The sequence below is a fragment of the Scleropages formosus genome, chromosome 3 (assembly GCF_900964775.1).
Source record: "Scleropages formosus chromosome 3, fSclFor1.1, whole genome shotgun sequence".
NCBI classification, from domain to species: Eukaryota; Metazoa; Chordata; class Actinopteri; order Osteoglossiformes; family Osteoglossidae; genus Scleropages; species Scleropages formosus.
This window is the reverse complement of record NC_041808.1, coordinates 31,174,948-31,188,505: the sequence shown is the minus strand read 5'-3', so window position 1 is coordinate 31,188,505 and position 13,558 is coordinate 31,174,948. Positions and strand designations below refer to the sequence as shown.

At 44.6% G+C, this 13,558-nt stretch overlaps 1 protein-coding gene across 2 annotated transcripts; it reads right to left on the bottom strand.

Moving 5' to 3' along the window:
* Window positions 1-392: 392 nt before the first annotated feature.
* Window positions 393-12,588, bottom strand: pdgfbb (platelet-derived growth factor beta polypeptide b). Of its 2 annotated transcripts, XM_018742947.2 has the most exons (8): window positions 12,062-12,588; window positions 11,572-11,890; window positions 4,861-4,957; window positions 4,140-4,217; window positions 3,688-3,881; window positions 2,351-3,242; window positions 2,092-2,251; window positions 393-1,963 (listed from the first exon to the last, which is right to left on the bottom strand). In XM_018742947.2, exons 2-7 carry the CDS (start codon window positions 11,632-11,634, stop codon window positions 2,109-2,111), a joined length of 1,467 nt encoding a protein of 488 aa, XP_018598463.1. In that variant the 5' UTR covers window positions 11,635-11,890; window positions 12,062-12,588; the 3' UTR covers window positions 393-1,963; window positions 2,092-2,108. The 2 variants fall into 2 exon arrangements, with proteins under 2 accessions (XP_018598463.1, XP_018598462.1); XM_018742946.2 differs by having other exon boundaries at window positions 2,070-2,251; window positions 11,572-12,588.
* Between the last annotated feature and the right edge of the window lie 970 nt (window positions 12,589-13,558).

Genomic DNA, 13,558 nt, shown 5'->3' with positions numbered 1-13,558 from the left:
GCCAACAACCTGCTCGCAGATTGATCGTTCCAACGCTGCCATAACTGCACCCGCAAAACCTCAGCAGGAGAACTAGGTCATGGGGCTGAAACTCAAGCTTTCCCGCCATTGTTTCTGGGGGACGATCTCGCGCACGGATGTCCAGGCCTTCGCTGCTCCGTGGTCTGGGAACTGCGATTGTTTCCACGCAAATATAAACAAACAGCCAGATCTGAGGACGCGCGGTCTGGGCTGAATCAGCGACCTCTGACCTTTCACTTGGTTAAAAATACAATGGCGCCTCATTGCTGGATTCCCCTGCTGTCTCCCCGTCTGTGTCACACAAGAAAGAGTCTCTCTCTCTCTCTCGCTATATATATATATATATATATATATATATATGTGTGTGTGTGTGTGTGTGTGTGTGTGTGTGTGTGTGTGTGTATGTGTAGTACCAGTCAAAAGTTTGAGTTCACATTCTGAAAACTGGTTTTTCCCACATGGCATTTGGTTAGAAAGATCCAGCAAGAAATGAGGCACCAGGTCTCCCCAGCTCTTCCGTAGCACACTTCCCAGAGATGTAGGACACTTCTGAGCTACACTGCTTTTTACTCATCTGTTTCATCTCCTAGAAGTAGGGGTCAGATTACACAGGTATACTCAAACTTTTGACTGGTACTGTTTGTTTACGCAGAAACACACTCACATAGACGCACACACATTGAAAACTTTTTTTTTTCAGCCCTGGTAGCAATCAGTACCAAAGCACTATCACCGAAGGCACAGCACCTACAGGCCGTACACAAAGACCTTTTAGTGGACCTTGTTTTACCGGTTGTAGAGGCCAGATTAACCTTCTGCACTGTGCCTCTTTTACTCAAGGCGGTACTCGATTGTACACACCCTCCTCCTTTTTCCAACACTGTTATTATTAAAAGGACTTTCAGTAACACAGGGGAATACTTGGAGGCATGCTGGGATTCCCCTGCGTTACCATTTACAGAAGAGTTTCGATCAGTAAACTTCCATCAGCGCTGTTGCTTCCTGTTTCTTTCTTCACGTGCCTCGTCTAGACATACTCTGCTAATTGTTTGAGATTATTTGTTTTTTTGGGCAGCAGCGCTGTAATAAAATACTATTTCCTCAGCAAAAATTACGGAATGAAATCAAGTGACTGAAATAATTCAGAGTACAAAAGTAATGAGTGAGATGAGAAAATAATTAACATTTCCACTTTAACAGAACCCAGTTTTAAGGTTAAATGGAATGGAATGGACACCTTTGTCTTAAGATTTTAAGCCCCCTTTAGTCATCCAGTGTGTATGAACTCAATAAAATTTTTTTCCTCCCGTGATACTGCGACAGCGATGCCAGGCTGTCCGAGTTAAAGGTGTCCATCTCTCCCACATTTTCATATTTTCCTCCAGCTTGAACCCCAGAGAGTTTCTTCAGATTCAGCCTTTTCTTCACTCTAAAAGCAGCTCTGGTAGCTTCTTCGGTGGACTGTCCTTTGTGGACTGCAGGTTGTGCACTTGAACCTGGGACAAATTCAAGTTTCTCGTTTCATTTGACGGATCATCACTGCTGGGTGCTGAGTTGACTCTTCTCATGCTCCCGCTGGCCCTTGCTGCAGCTCCTCACAACCCAGCTTGCTGTGTTCCCCGCTGAGCTCCACAGCTCACAGTGATGCACGCACAGCCCTCCATGGCCCTCGCAGGCTGTGATTCCCTGTTGCTCCAGTATAACATTTAACACGGATGTCCCGTGCATTTCCACAACAGTTTTAACACGATTTCCTTACTAAGGTGCTTATTTTTTCCTCGCACAATCATTAGTAATATTATAGCTGCAGCCACCAGTATGTTACACTCACTATTTTCAGCGATGGTTTCAAAAATTTCACCCACACGGCCACAGTGTTCCCCTAACGGTCTCAAAGTTTCATCCACAAATGCTCCGCAAGAAACGATGCTGTCGCGGCCACCTGTTCGTGAAGTGGACAAAAGAGAAAGAGGACTTAAGTTAACAAATTGCTTGTTCATGTGGATACACGCGTTCCGGTGAAACGCTCCGGCACCATAAACACTCACATAAAATTTCTGCGTCTCTCACCAATAAGCCCAGTTGCTTTACATCAGAATTGCCCTCATGGCAGCCTTGCTTATCCGGTTTCTGTTTTTGTGCTTCCTCTTCTTCGGGCGGCTGTGGCCTGGGGGGGGCTTGACGGTATGCTGTGCAGGCGGTGGTTGCATAGACGCCGGGGGGGATGTAACTGCGGACAAAAAACCTAGAAAGTTGAACCGAAATTTCTTTGCCTTGCTTTCTACACAGAATCTTAAATAACAGCTCCTACAGAAATTTCTTTCTTTACCTGCACTTTGTGTAGTTGTCTGTGTTTGATGATGACGATGGTGATGATGACTATGCTGGTTCTGGTGGAGTTCTAACAAACGTTTCTCCTCATCGAGCTTTCTTTGGAGCAGCAAAAGTTCTTGTTTCTCACTTTGCAAAACGTGCAGCTGCTCTGATTCCTGGAATTGGCTGCCCTCTGTTTCCAAGACCCCACTGTGTCTGTCGTTGGGGCGACCCTCTTGCCTAGTTTCCCCTGCTCGTTCGTGAGTCTGGTGCAGCTTGGGCTCCACCCCATGCACCTCTGGCTCGCCCTCTGCCGACGAGAAGCCACGGTCACGCTGGGAAGCCCACTCCACGCTGCCTTTCCGGGTGGGTTCTGGAACCTGGGAACCCCGCAGCACGTGGAGACTTGGAGATGGCCTTTCGGTCTCTGCGAGCCCCTGAGTCGCTTGGGTACTGCTCTCCTCCATTGCTTGGTACCGCAAATCAGGTTGCCACAATAACCCTGCGTCTTGCAGTTTCCCCGTGTGATTAGTGTGTGATCCCTGTAGTGGAGTCTGATTAGTCTGCACCTCCCAAGGGTGTGTTTGGTAATGCCCTGCAACCACGTGCACCTCAGTCTGCGTGGCCAGTGTCTGCATGCGGCCGAATTTTTGCGGCCACACACCTCCTTCCCCAAACTGAATTTTCTGATGCTGTTTGTGCTCATCTTGTCGATGCAGCTCTTCCTTCGAATGAACTCTGGACTCGGGGCCCCTAGAATTCTTCCTGCGGTGAGGTGGTCTCTTGTGGGATGTTCGTTGGCCCTTAGCTGGGGCTTCAATCTGGCAGCGGCATTCTATGTGGTCCACAACGGATATAACTGCCTTTTCATAGTGTGGCTGCTTGTTGACATATTGGATCTTCATCACCTGACAGTGAAAGGAATGAGAATATGCACTCATGTTATAATCCCTAAAATACATCAAACTAAATAAGAGGACAGAAAACAATTCTTTCTTTTGACTCTAAATCCATCGAGCTGCACGTTACCTGCATCTGCAAACTGCAGCATTGCACTTCATATGTGATTGATACCATTGTACAAGCTGTAACGGATTTAATTTATCCTGAAGTCACAGTATAAGGCATCAGACCAATAATGATAATAACAGTAATAATAACATCAGCAGTAGTTGTCATACTGGTAGTAGTGGACTGTCATGTAGTGGATGACAATGTATATGCACTTACAGACAGTTATGATTAGGTTAATGTGATGATGCTCATTGTATGCGTACGTATATTACTGGGAGGTGCTGATAACTGTAGGGCATGCACTGCAGGTAGTGGGTATGGGTGATTGTAGGGGTGTACCTGCAGGTAGCGCATGTGGGTGACTGTGGGCATGCACTGCACAGTCCTGGCATTGCAACAGCCAGAGCAGCGTTGCACCTCCACACAGGGTGGCCACAGGAGGAAGTTGGCATTGCGCCGATCCAACATGGTGCGAGTCACCTCCAGCACCTCCGTGCGCACCTTGCACAGGGCCTGTTGCGCTGGCTGGGGCTCTGGATCACATGGTTAGAAAGCCTATATGAGTGTAACGACCTAACATCTCATGCATCTCCGCATGGATTCAGCACAATAATAGGTCAACCTGGATTTAGTGCTGGCACATGATTGGTTTTGCTCTGATTAAAAACGTTCAACCCACCTACAAAAACACTGAAATACCTACAAGGAATCAGACAGTGCCAAGTAATTGCCATCTATAAATATTCTTATGATTATTCATCCTTGATCTTCAAAGTGATGCAGAGACTCACCAAGACTTCTGGGAATTCGATTGATCGTGTCATTGGAGTGAAGGCCCTTAATGTGTAACTGATTGTCTGGCTCCTCCTCTGTGAGAAAAAAGGAAGAGGTAGAAAAGAGGGCACAAAAAACATTGGTAAGAAGGGTTTCAGCCTTTTTAATTTTTCATGGACTTTCAACCTTATATCTTCTCAGCTGCCTACTGTATGTTGTTAGAGCACAATATGGATTGTGGAATGTACAAACATGTGCCTGGTTGTTTAGTCTAAAAAGTACAAATGAGCATTGTTCTGGAGTGAATCATGACTGAAATTGCTTAGCTGCAGCAATTTTCAGAACATTTCAGCAGGAACGTATAGCATTGAGTGCACATGCGAGAAATCACACAAAAAATAATTATAGCCAATGGAATGCAAGCGTCTCTGTCTCATTTAACAGTAAGTAAAGCTTTTGAAACACATCTGTGTGTATGTACTGTAAATATAAAAAATCTGTGGTAACAGCAAATCTGTTAAAATGTTCCTGTGCGTACTTATCCATGGGGAAGGAGGTGTTCACTGAACGTTATCTTCTAAAAGTTGCATCCTTGTGGTCACAAATCCACCTCATTGGCCACCATCTCTGTATGTTAAACATCTCTCTGTCTCTTTGTGTGGTACAGTGTGTTTGTAACTAACTGAGAAAGCAACGTGAAACTGTGCTATGCGGCAAACGTTTCAGAAACAACACTACCTGCGGAGTCGCTCAGCAGCAGCAGCTGTAAGTCCTCAATGGAGTTGATGGGGCTGCTCCTTACAAGTTCCACCAAGGCCAGGGGCAGCGGGTCGCCCTAAGAGAGAACGAGGACCGCACTTCATTCACCCAGTTACACACCACATGGTGCCAGGTAAACACACGTCATCTAAACTGCTTACACCAAAAAAAGAGTGAGCTGCTTTACTATTGCAGTGCTAGAACTGGACCTGCAGTCAATGGTATGCACGACTGGCACTTCTGGTTTTTAAATCTCGATGTACTGCTACCTTTAAATATGTCCTTAGATCATAGTTATTATCAGTACTTGTTTTTATCAAAAGTTACTTACAGTATGTTCCCCTTAAGTAATATTTTACCTATAGCAGTTCAGGGCATTTTGTTCGAAGACACTGCTGCAGCAGTCGCAGTGGTAACTAGGTTATTAACCTTCAGCAGCCCAGAGAAGCGTCCAGGTTACATACCTGTGTCCTTAACTGCTATGCTACGTACAGCCCCAAACTCTAGTTAAAGGACGATTAAAAAAACAAAGCTTCCTGTTGAATATGTATCAAAAGGCATTCCTGATCCATAGGGACATCTTTCATCACATGCATGTGGCCACATATAACAAATTCATATAGGGAAATATACCATCAAACACATCACAATCATATCAGTTATTCCAAAAAAAAAAGTTTGTTTTTTCTTCTGCCTTAATATCTGCTCACTCCATTTCATCGTTCTTCACAGCAATGAAGGACATTTTTTCATCACAGTGAAGAACACTGCAGATTAACACTGCTCATGGCTAAATGACAGATTCTTCTTTAACCTGCCCTGTTCTGCCAAAGGAACAAATACACCAGTCAACAGAACATTCATCAGAGAGCAGGCTATGTATGAGTCGACCTTGATTGGACTCATGTTATTGTTCCTCGTTAGCAGCACAGTACGTTTACAGTCGCTTTGTCTGTGCACTCAGCATCATCAGTCATTATCATTATTATTATTATAATCATTATTATTATAACAAACATGGTTTGCTTCGAAAGGCACTTTTGGAAACAGTGGCTGGGGTGGAGGTTAGGTTTGTTGGCATGTGTCCACTTTTTGAAGCTTAGTATGAGGAAAGTGTCCATTCTAACCATGTCAGAAATGTTCGTTTATGGTCTTTTCATCTGGCTTGCAGTTCACAGAAAACATTTTATGACACATGCCCAGTTTTTGCCTGCTCAAGACACTGTTGTACACTTCATCTGTTCATGACTCTATGTTAAATTCACAGTACGTACACTACCAAACTGCATGTTTCTGCTTATCTGGATGGCACAAGCACAACGAAGCCTGTCTGCAAATAGCTGTTATCAAGACATGGTCATCATTTCATCAGGAAAAGTCCTTCTCCTTGACAGTGTGGGCAGCCAGTTCTACTGGTCATCTGAAGTTGAACTGTCTGTTTTACTCCAGTCACTTTGTGCCTTTTCCAAGTCCCAAAAACCAGAGCTGGCACCCGAGGTTTTGGTCAGCCGAGCACTCGGCCCCGACCACTGCCCAAATCACATCGCACCGGCCCCTTACGGTCTCTCCGGCAGGTGGTGAGCCCACCGAAGAGCGGCTCCACCTCATGGCTTCGGGCTGAGCCCGGCCAGGCCCCGTGGGCATAGCCCTGGCCACCAGGCGCTCGCATGCAAACCCCCCCCCGCCCAGGCCTGGCTCCAGGGTGGGGCCCTGGTGGCCCCATACCAGGTGGAGTAAACAAAAACCTTGATTTAATAGTCATCATAAGGGGCTTTTGAACCACACTTTGTCTCGTCTGTCATCCAGGACCTGTTTGCCATGGGAGACCCTACCAGGGGCATATAGCCCCAGGCAACATAGCTCCTGAGATCATTCAGGTGCTCAAACCCCTCCACCACATTAAGGTGGCATTCAAGGAGGGGAAATCTCAAGGTGAGATTTGAACTTGTGGGTCTATAGGTAGCAGCTCTAACCCTACACTACAAGCTGTCGTCGCTGTTTACATATCACACCGTTATTGTGGATACTTTCTGACTTACCCGCATAATTCAGCCCATTTCGCCAACAATTTTTACAAAGCACGTAAAGAAATCAACACAACTGAAAGCCAAACACTAAAGAGTACGGGACAATAATTCCTGTCAGCAAGCTCGACTAACAGATGCAGGGCAAGATCCTCAGGTTAACAGCTGGTTGTAAAAGAAGTGTACTTGTTTAAATCCCCATTTACTCCTGAGGAGATCTGGGAAACTTTCAAATCCATACCTTTGTGAAAAGCCACCAGACTTTACGATTTTGCTGAGGAATTATACAAGATGTTCCAAGGCGAGACAGGCCAGTTCAACTGCTGGCAAACAACATATTTAAAGAGACTCTTATCTCAAACAGCCACAGTTAGCCTAATCTTAATTTTAAAGGACAAAAACCCATTAGAATCCTTCAACGTATTAATTTCCTTGATAGGAATTTCAAAATCGCAACAAAAGCTCTGGAGGAGACTTCTCCCAGAAATCATAAAATCCGATCAGACTAGATTGGTTAAAGCTAGATTTGGCTCCACTAACTAATGTGTCATGTTTTAATCACAAATTTTGTTTCCAAGAAGCAGGAACTTCAGCTATTTCTCTTGATGATTATTTACACTTACGGTTGAACCTTTGGCAGAAGGGGGACCAATTCCTTGTGCAGTTCAGTATACAAATTGGAAAACAGGACCATAACATTTCCTTTAATGCTGAAAATACACTATGAAACTAGAAGAATTCTGAAACACCAGTCTCAGCAGCTGTAAAGGTTATTTCCTCTAATAATATACTCTCAGGGTATAAAATTAAACTTTCTAATTTTTCACAGCACAAATTAATACTAATTCTATTTGGTGCTATCCCTTTCAACTAGCTTTCAACTCAGGTTTAAGGTAGCTGGGAATTTTTGTCACCTCTGATATTTATCACTTGCTATGTGTCAAACAGCATTAATTAGAAAGGTTCAACAGGATCTGACTGCATAGGCCTCAATACCTATTTCATTATTTGGAAAGTTAATGTCATTAGGGCAAATATTGTACCTAGCTTGTCTTATGGATTTCAAGATTTTCCTTGTTATTTCTCTAGTTCTGTTAAAAACAGATATCTCGATTTCGAGATTCATCTAAAACAGTAAAACACCCAACATCAACCTTTTCAAACTTTCCCAACCCAAAGAGCTTCTTTCCCTAAAAATGAGACTGTGTTTTTGGACTGCACAAATTAAGCAAATGATAGTGTTGACTGCAGGTTAGGCTGGATTCTCTCTGAATTGATTTGGAGTCACTTTCATGTTTCCCAAGACTCTTCGGATCTTTACCTTTCATACCGAAGTTCCACAACTTTCCATGTTTATCTGAAAATGTTGTGGTTTTCAGTCTTTTACTAGCCCAGAGGGACATTTGCAGATGTCTAGAGACTTAAGCTGAACTATCATCTTGGTCTTCCTTTGCCCTTAAAGGAGATTGCCCCTTGACACTTAAGCAAAGTAGGTTACAGGAATGGATCTTTAAGGGGACAGTGAATATGTCATATTTACTTCCAGTTCGAATGGTAACGTTCAAATATCTGTTAAATAACTTCTGTCAATTTAATGCTGATTTCTTTAAATGCAGTCATCTCCAAGATATGCCCATTCAAGTTACAAGAATTTGACTTTACAAATACCTTCATCAAATATCCCTACTTCAACTAACGAGGCATTTCTTCACGTTTACCAGGGATGAATTTGGATTTAGTGCACTTCCTGACAGCTGAGTAGTGTTAGTCATTAACATTTGCATTTATTCATTTAGCACACGGGGGGAGTGGTGGTGCAGCAGCTTTGGACGGGGCCTACTCTGTGGTAGATCCGGGGTTCGAGGCCTGCTTGGGATGCCCTGCAGTAGACTGGCATCCTGTCTGGGGTGCTGGGTTAGGCTCCGGCTCTCTGTGACCTCACTTGGACAAGCGGTTGTAGACATTGTGTGTGTGTGTGTTCTCTAAAGCGGCTTTCAACGATTACTAGAAAAGCCAAAATATAAGACCCAGTGCAATTAACTCTGTGCAATCATTCACACATCTACAGAGCAGATCAATGTAACACACACATTAATACATGCATACTACTGGCATTTAGAGGCACCAGATGTTGGTGTCTTCAGGTGATTTGAAACACAACATAAAGTCATAACTGTTCTAGCATGCAAGATCACAGCAATCACTCAGACACATAGTGGCCAGGTTCAAGCATACGTTCACTCCAAAACACATCCAGAAATGCAAAAAACTTGTTAAAACCATTAACACAAGAACACATATATACATTCATTCTTATCGTATACCGATTCACACAAACATGCTGTGACATTTACACTTGTTCATTTAGTAGACGCTTTTCTCCAAAGTGACGTACATCTCATGGAAAATACAATGTGTGCATTACATTAGCAGAAAGAGACACTTAGATGCAAACACATGATTCTTAAGTACAGTTACTTTGCTTTTTTCCACCACATGAACCAATGTTCATCACACAAGTAGCTGCATAAAACTTTATCCGAATATCGATGATTCCTCTTGACCTTCCTAGTAATATTTTTTTTATATAAACATTTATTTTACATTACAGGAGTAGCTGTGCAAAGGTTTATCCATTGTTTAACAGGCATGATCTCAAGGTTACAGTGCATGAACATTTACACTTTACATGAACTTAAAGAGATCATGGGAGAAGTGAGTTTTAAAACCCTTTTTAAATGTGGACAGAGATTCAGCAGTTCTGAGTGAGAGAGGAAGGTCGTTCCACCACAATGAAGCCAGAACCGAGAACCTTCACGTTTTACCTTTTGTGCGTGACACTTGCTAGTGTCTTCTAATATTCAAAAAAGGGTGTGCATTAGTTAACCCATGTACAATTACTTTCAGACAAGGAGACATGCCTTGGTACTGGATCATGCAAACTTTTGAAACAAATGAAATGAGAATGGGTACACTGATACTCAGAGAACCAGCAAGCAGAATGACCTGCAATGATGCTGAAACCTGCTAATCTCATACACGGGTATCTAACAGCAGTCCGGAAACATCTTGGGTGGGGCTGGTGCAATGGTCAGCCAACGTAAGCCTCCCCATCTCTGAAGAAATTTTGCCAATGACATTTTCCACTAATTTGGAGACTGTAACAATCAGTGGACGGCAGAGCCTAAGCTCAAACCCCAGTCTGAGGGGCGGAACCGGGAAAAAGCAACTTTAGCTTCCACATTCTTAACAGCTGCATTTCCTTCTCAGCATAAAGTTCAATAAGACACCTTCCTAGCATGTGCAAGGACTCCTCACACTACCATTGCAGCGTGTTGAAGCATGCTGAGTAGACTGGCATACCAGTTTGCATTTTAAATATTGCTTAGAGCCTTTTCTTACTGTCTGTTCTAATTTTTCCCATGTACTTCACTGGCATCTTGATACGTAAGATGATGGGTGTGTAGAAGACACAATCATAACTGAAGACGTGGAAGTGATAAAGCCCCGTGTCATGATTCAGCTGCAGCAAAACGGATTTACGAAATATTTGGCTATACTTTGACTGGTTGTTTTAAAAACCAAGCATGCTTAGTGGCAGCTTTCATTCATTTTTTTTATTATGTTTTAATGGTTCCCTCAAAGAGCTCATTGTTAAAGTCAACTTTATGGCACTGAACTCCATTATTAACTACGCCTGTAACATACTGACATTACAGGTTTTCAGATGCACTATGAGATCTTATTTCATGTACAATTTTTTAACATTATTTTATTACTAGAAACAAGAATTACTACTGCAAACACCAAAAACTAACCTTTCAGATAAGAATTAAAACATTTGTTTCTTTAACTGTGGTTATACTATTTCTTTTGAAAATGCAACTTATTCTGGACCAAAAGGTTATGTAGCACTAAAGGTGGTCAGTTCCAACCCCACTGCTTGTTACCACTGTAGTTCCACCGAGCAAAGTACTTTCCGTGCTGTACGAATGGATAAAACAGTGATTTTCTTAACTGCCAGCCAAGTGATAAAGTAATGATAATTTAATGTGATGGCAAACCAAGAGTGAACGTTACGTTCAGCATTTTGCATTAGGTGGAGGACAGAAATACAGGGCTACGCTTGGGTGACACATGGGGGACGTGTTGCCCCGATGTTCAAAAAAGGATGTGTGCCCCCCATCCCCATCCCCATCCCAACATATAAGTATAATTCCACTGAATATTAGTCATAATAGCTTTTCCCCCAAAATCTGACAACTTCTTTGAGCACTAGGGCCACCATCAGGAACAAAGTCCATGTTCATGAACCCCTTAAGGCCCTGCCCTGGAGCTTTGCCACAAAGAGGTCCACGGGAACACTTCTGTTTTGCAATATTCTTTCAATGAGACATTATTCCTTACTTTCTTGTCTTTCTATAATTCCAGTCAACTCCTGTTTTTGTTCCCACTTGTAAACCAGTCCCCGTTGATCCGGTGCTTTTTTTGCGCACTACCTTGAGACTCAACTGATAACTTGCTTGAGCCATTTGGCACCACGGCTGAGTAATTTAACAGGCAGAAATGTGAAACAATGAAGAGCGCAAAAAGTGAATGACTACTTTGAAAAGCGGCCGAATTACATAGGTATTATTACGTGCAAGTAAGTGCGCGGGTTACCTACCTGCGCGTTAGCGAAGCGCAAGGAAGCCGTCAGCAGCGCGAGCTGCAGGACCCACGCGCTCATCGTGCCGCGCAGCTTCGAGTCCCCGCAGTGGACCGGGCATTTATGGAGCGCGAGCGCGTCGCTGCTCAGCACTGGGCGCGAGGACAGCGGCTCCACTCGGCGCGCGCGCCCGTCTCCACTGTCCGACAAATTCACTCGGCGCTCATTTACCTCAGGATGTTCGGCTGGACGGACACTTTCCTAAACTCCACAGTGCGAACTAACACAGTAACAGCCTTCCAGGAATCTTTGCGCTGATCTCAGAAGTGTCTGGGCACTGAAAAAAGTCCATTTACTTGGTTCCCAATAATAATACGCGAACACATGAAAGTTTTAAAAAACACAGTACGTTCGTGCGCCAACATTACTATTAATGTCAGTCAGTGTGGCCGACGCTCACTTAAAAATGTACAGTAATCTGTACAAAAACAACGTTGTAGTACTACACCTGATCTTGAGGAGAAAAGTGAGCGGCAGCCAGTAGAGGTGAGCCGTTTCAAACCACAGGTCTTTGCAAATAACCCAGAAAAAAACTGAACTCATACAGGTATTTCCATCCAGAGAGAGGTGGCAGCGTATTTGCAGGCTAAGCTAAGACGCGAACTGGTAGCACAGCTCAGTATTCGCGTGTTCGCCAAGAAGAAGTTGCCGCCTCAACAAGCGCGCAAGTGCGAGAACGCGCGCGCACCGCGCAATGAAGTGCACATTCCTACTGTAGCGAGCCGTCCCGCTTTCCCCGCCCCCCCAACAGAGCTGCAGGCGCGCAGGACGCCGCGCGGAGCGAAGCACGGACTCCTAAGAGCTGCTGCTGCTGCTGCCTCTTTCTCTATAAGCTTATCGCGAGCCGCTCATGTTTGCGGCGCTCCGCTGCTGCTGCCCTCTGATTAGGCTGTGCGGCGAGCCGCGCTCCACTCCAGCGCCAGCGCGCGCCTCTCTGCGCCAGTGTGCGCCGTCCCTCCCGCCCCTGCGAGGCTGGGCTCGCATATCCATATTAGGGCGAGCCCTCGAGGAGGCGCTTTTAAAGGGGACGCCTGATGACGTTTCTTATTGCGATTCATACTTCTATCATAACTTTATGCCCCATAACTCTGAGCGTGCCTTAAAGATCGTGTCGATAGTTTCATGCCAGGTCAAACACGTAGGCAACAGACAATGTGCTGTGCTGTTTTAGGGCGTGAGCTGCTGACCGGTATGCTGAGGGTTCAAATCCCACGGTGGAAAAACTCAGGTACTGACTGAATCATAAATAGGTTATGGGCTGAGGACGCTGAGGATACAGCTGTCCATTCTTACTGTGTATGAGAAGATGATTCAAAACGTAGCTGTGTCACTCTGTCTGACCACAGACTGCAGCAAGCCTGCGATCTTTGACACGGATGTGACTCTCCTAACAAGCCTACAGTAGAATCCAGGGATGGAAAACTACTTATTGCCATACTTTTTTAAGCACAAATACTACTCACTCTTAAAATGTCCAGACATTAATTGTAAGGTCTTAATATGAAATAGGCGTGTAATCCTTTGAGTTTATTTAGTTACTCCTGGTTGACACGTGGACATCCGCAAAATATTTAGAAAACTAGCTGTTCTACTAGGGGTGGCTGCGCAGTGGCAGCCCACAGTGGTTGCGCATCGGCTGCGCAGTTGCTGCGCAGTGGGTTGGACCGGGTCCTGCTCTCCGGTGGGTCTGGGGTTCAAGTCCCGCTTCGCGTGCCTTGCGATGGACTGGCGTCCCGTCCTGGGTGTGTCCCCGCCCCCTCCGGCCTTACGCCCTGTGTTGCTGGGTTGGGCTCCGTGACCCCGTATGGGGCAAGCGGGTCAGAAAGTGTGTGTGTGTGTGCTGTTCTACTAATTATTTCATGATACAACTAATGTTTAAAAGGTTTGCATTCTTTCACCAAGCAAGAACTGACCTTTTCCCCCAAAATAGTGCCATTTCCCAGAG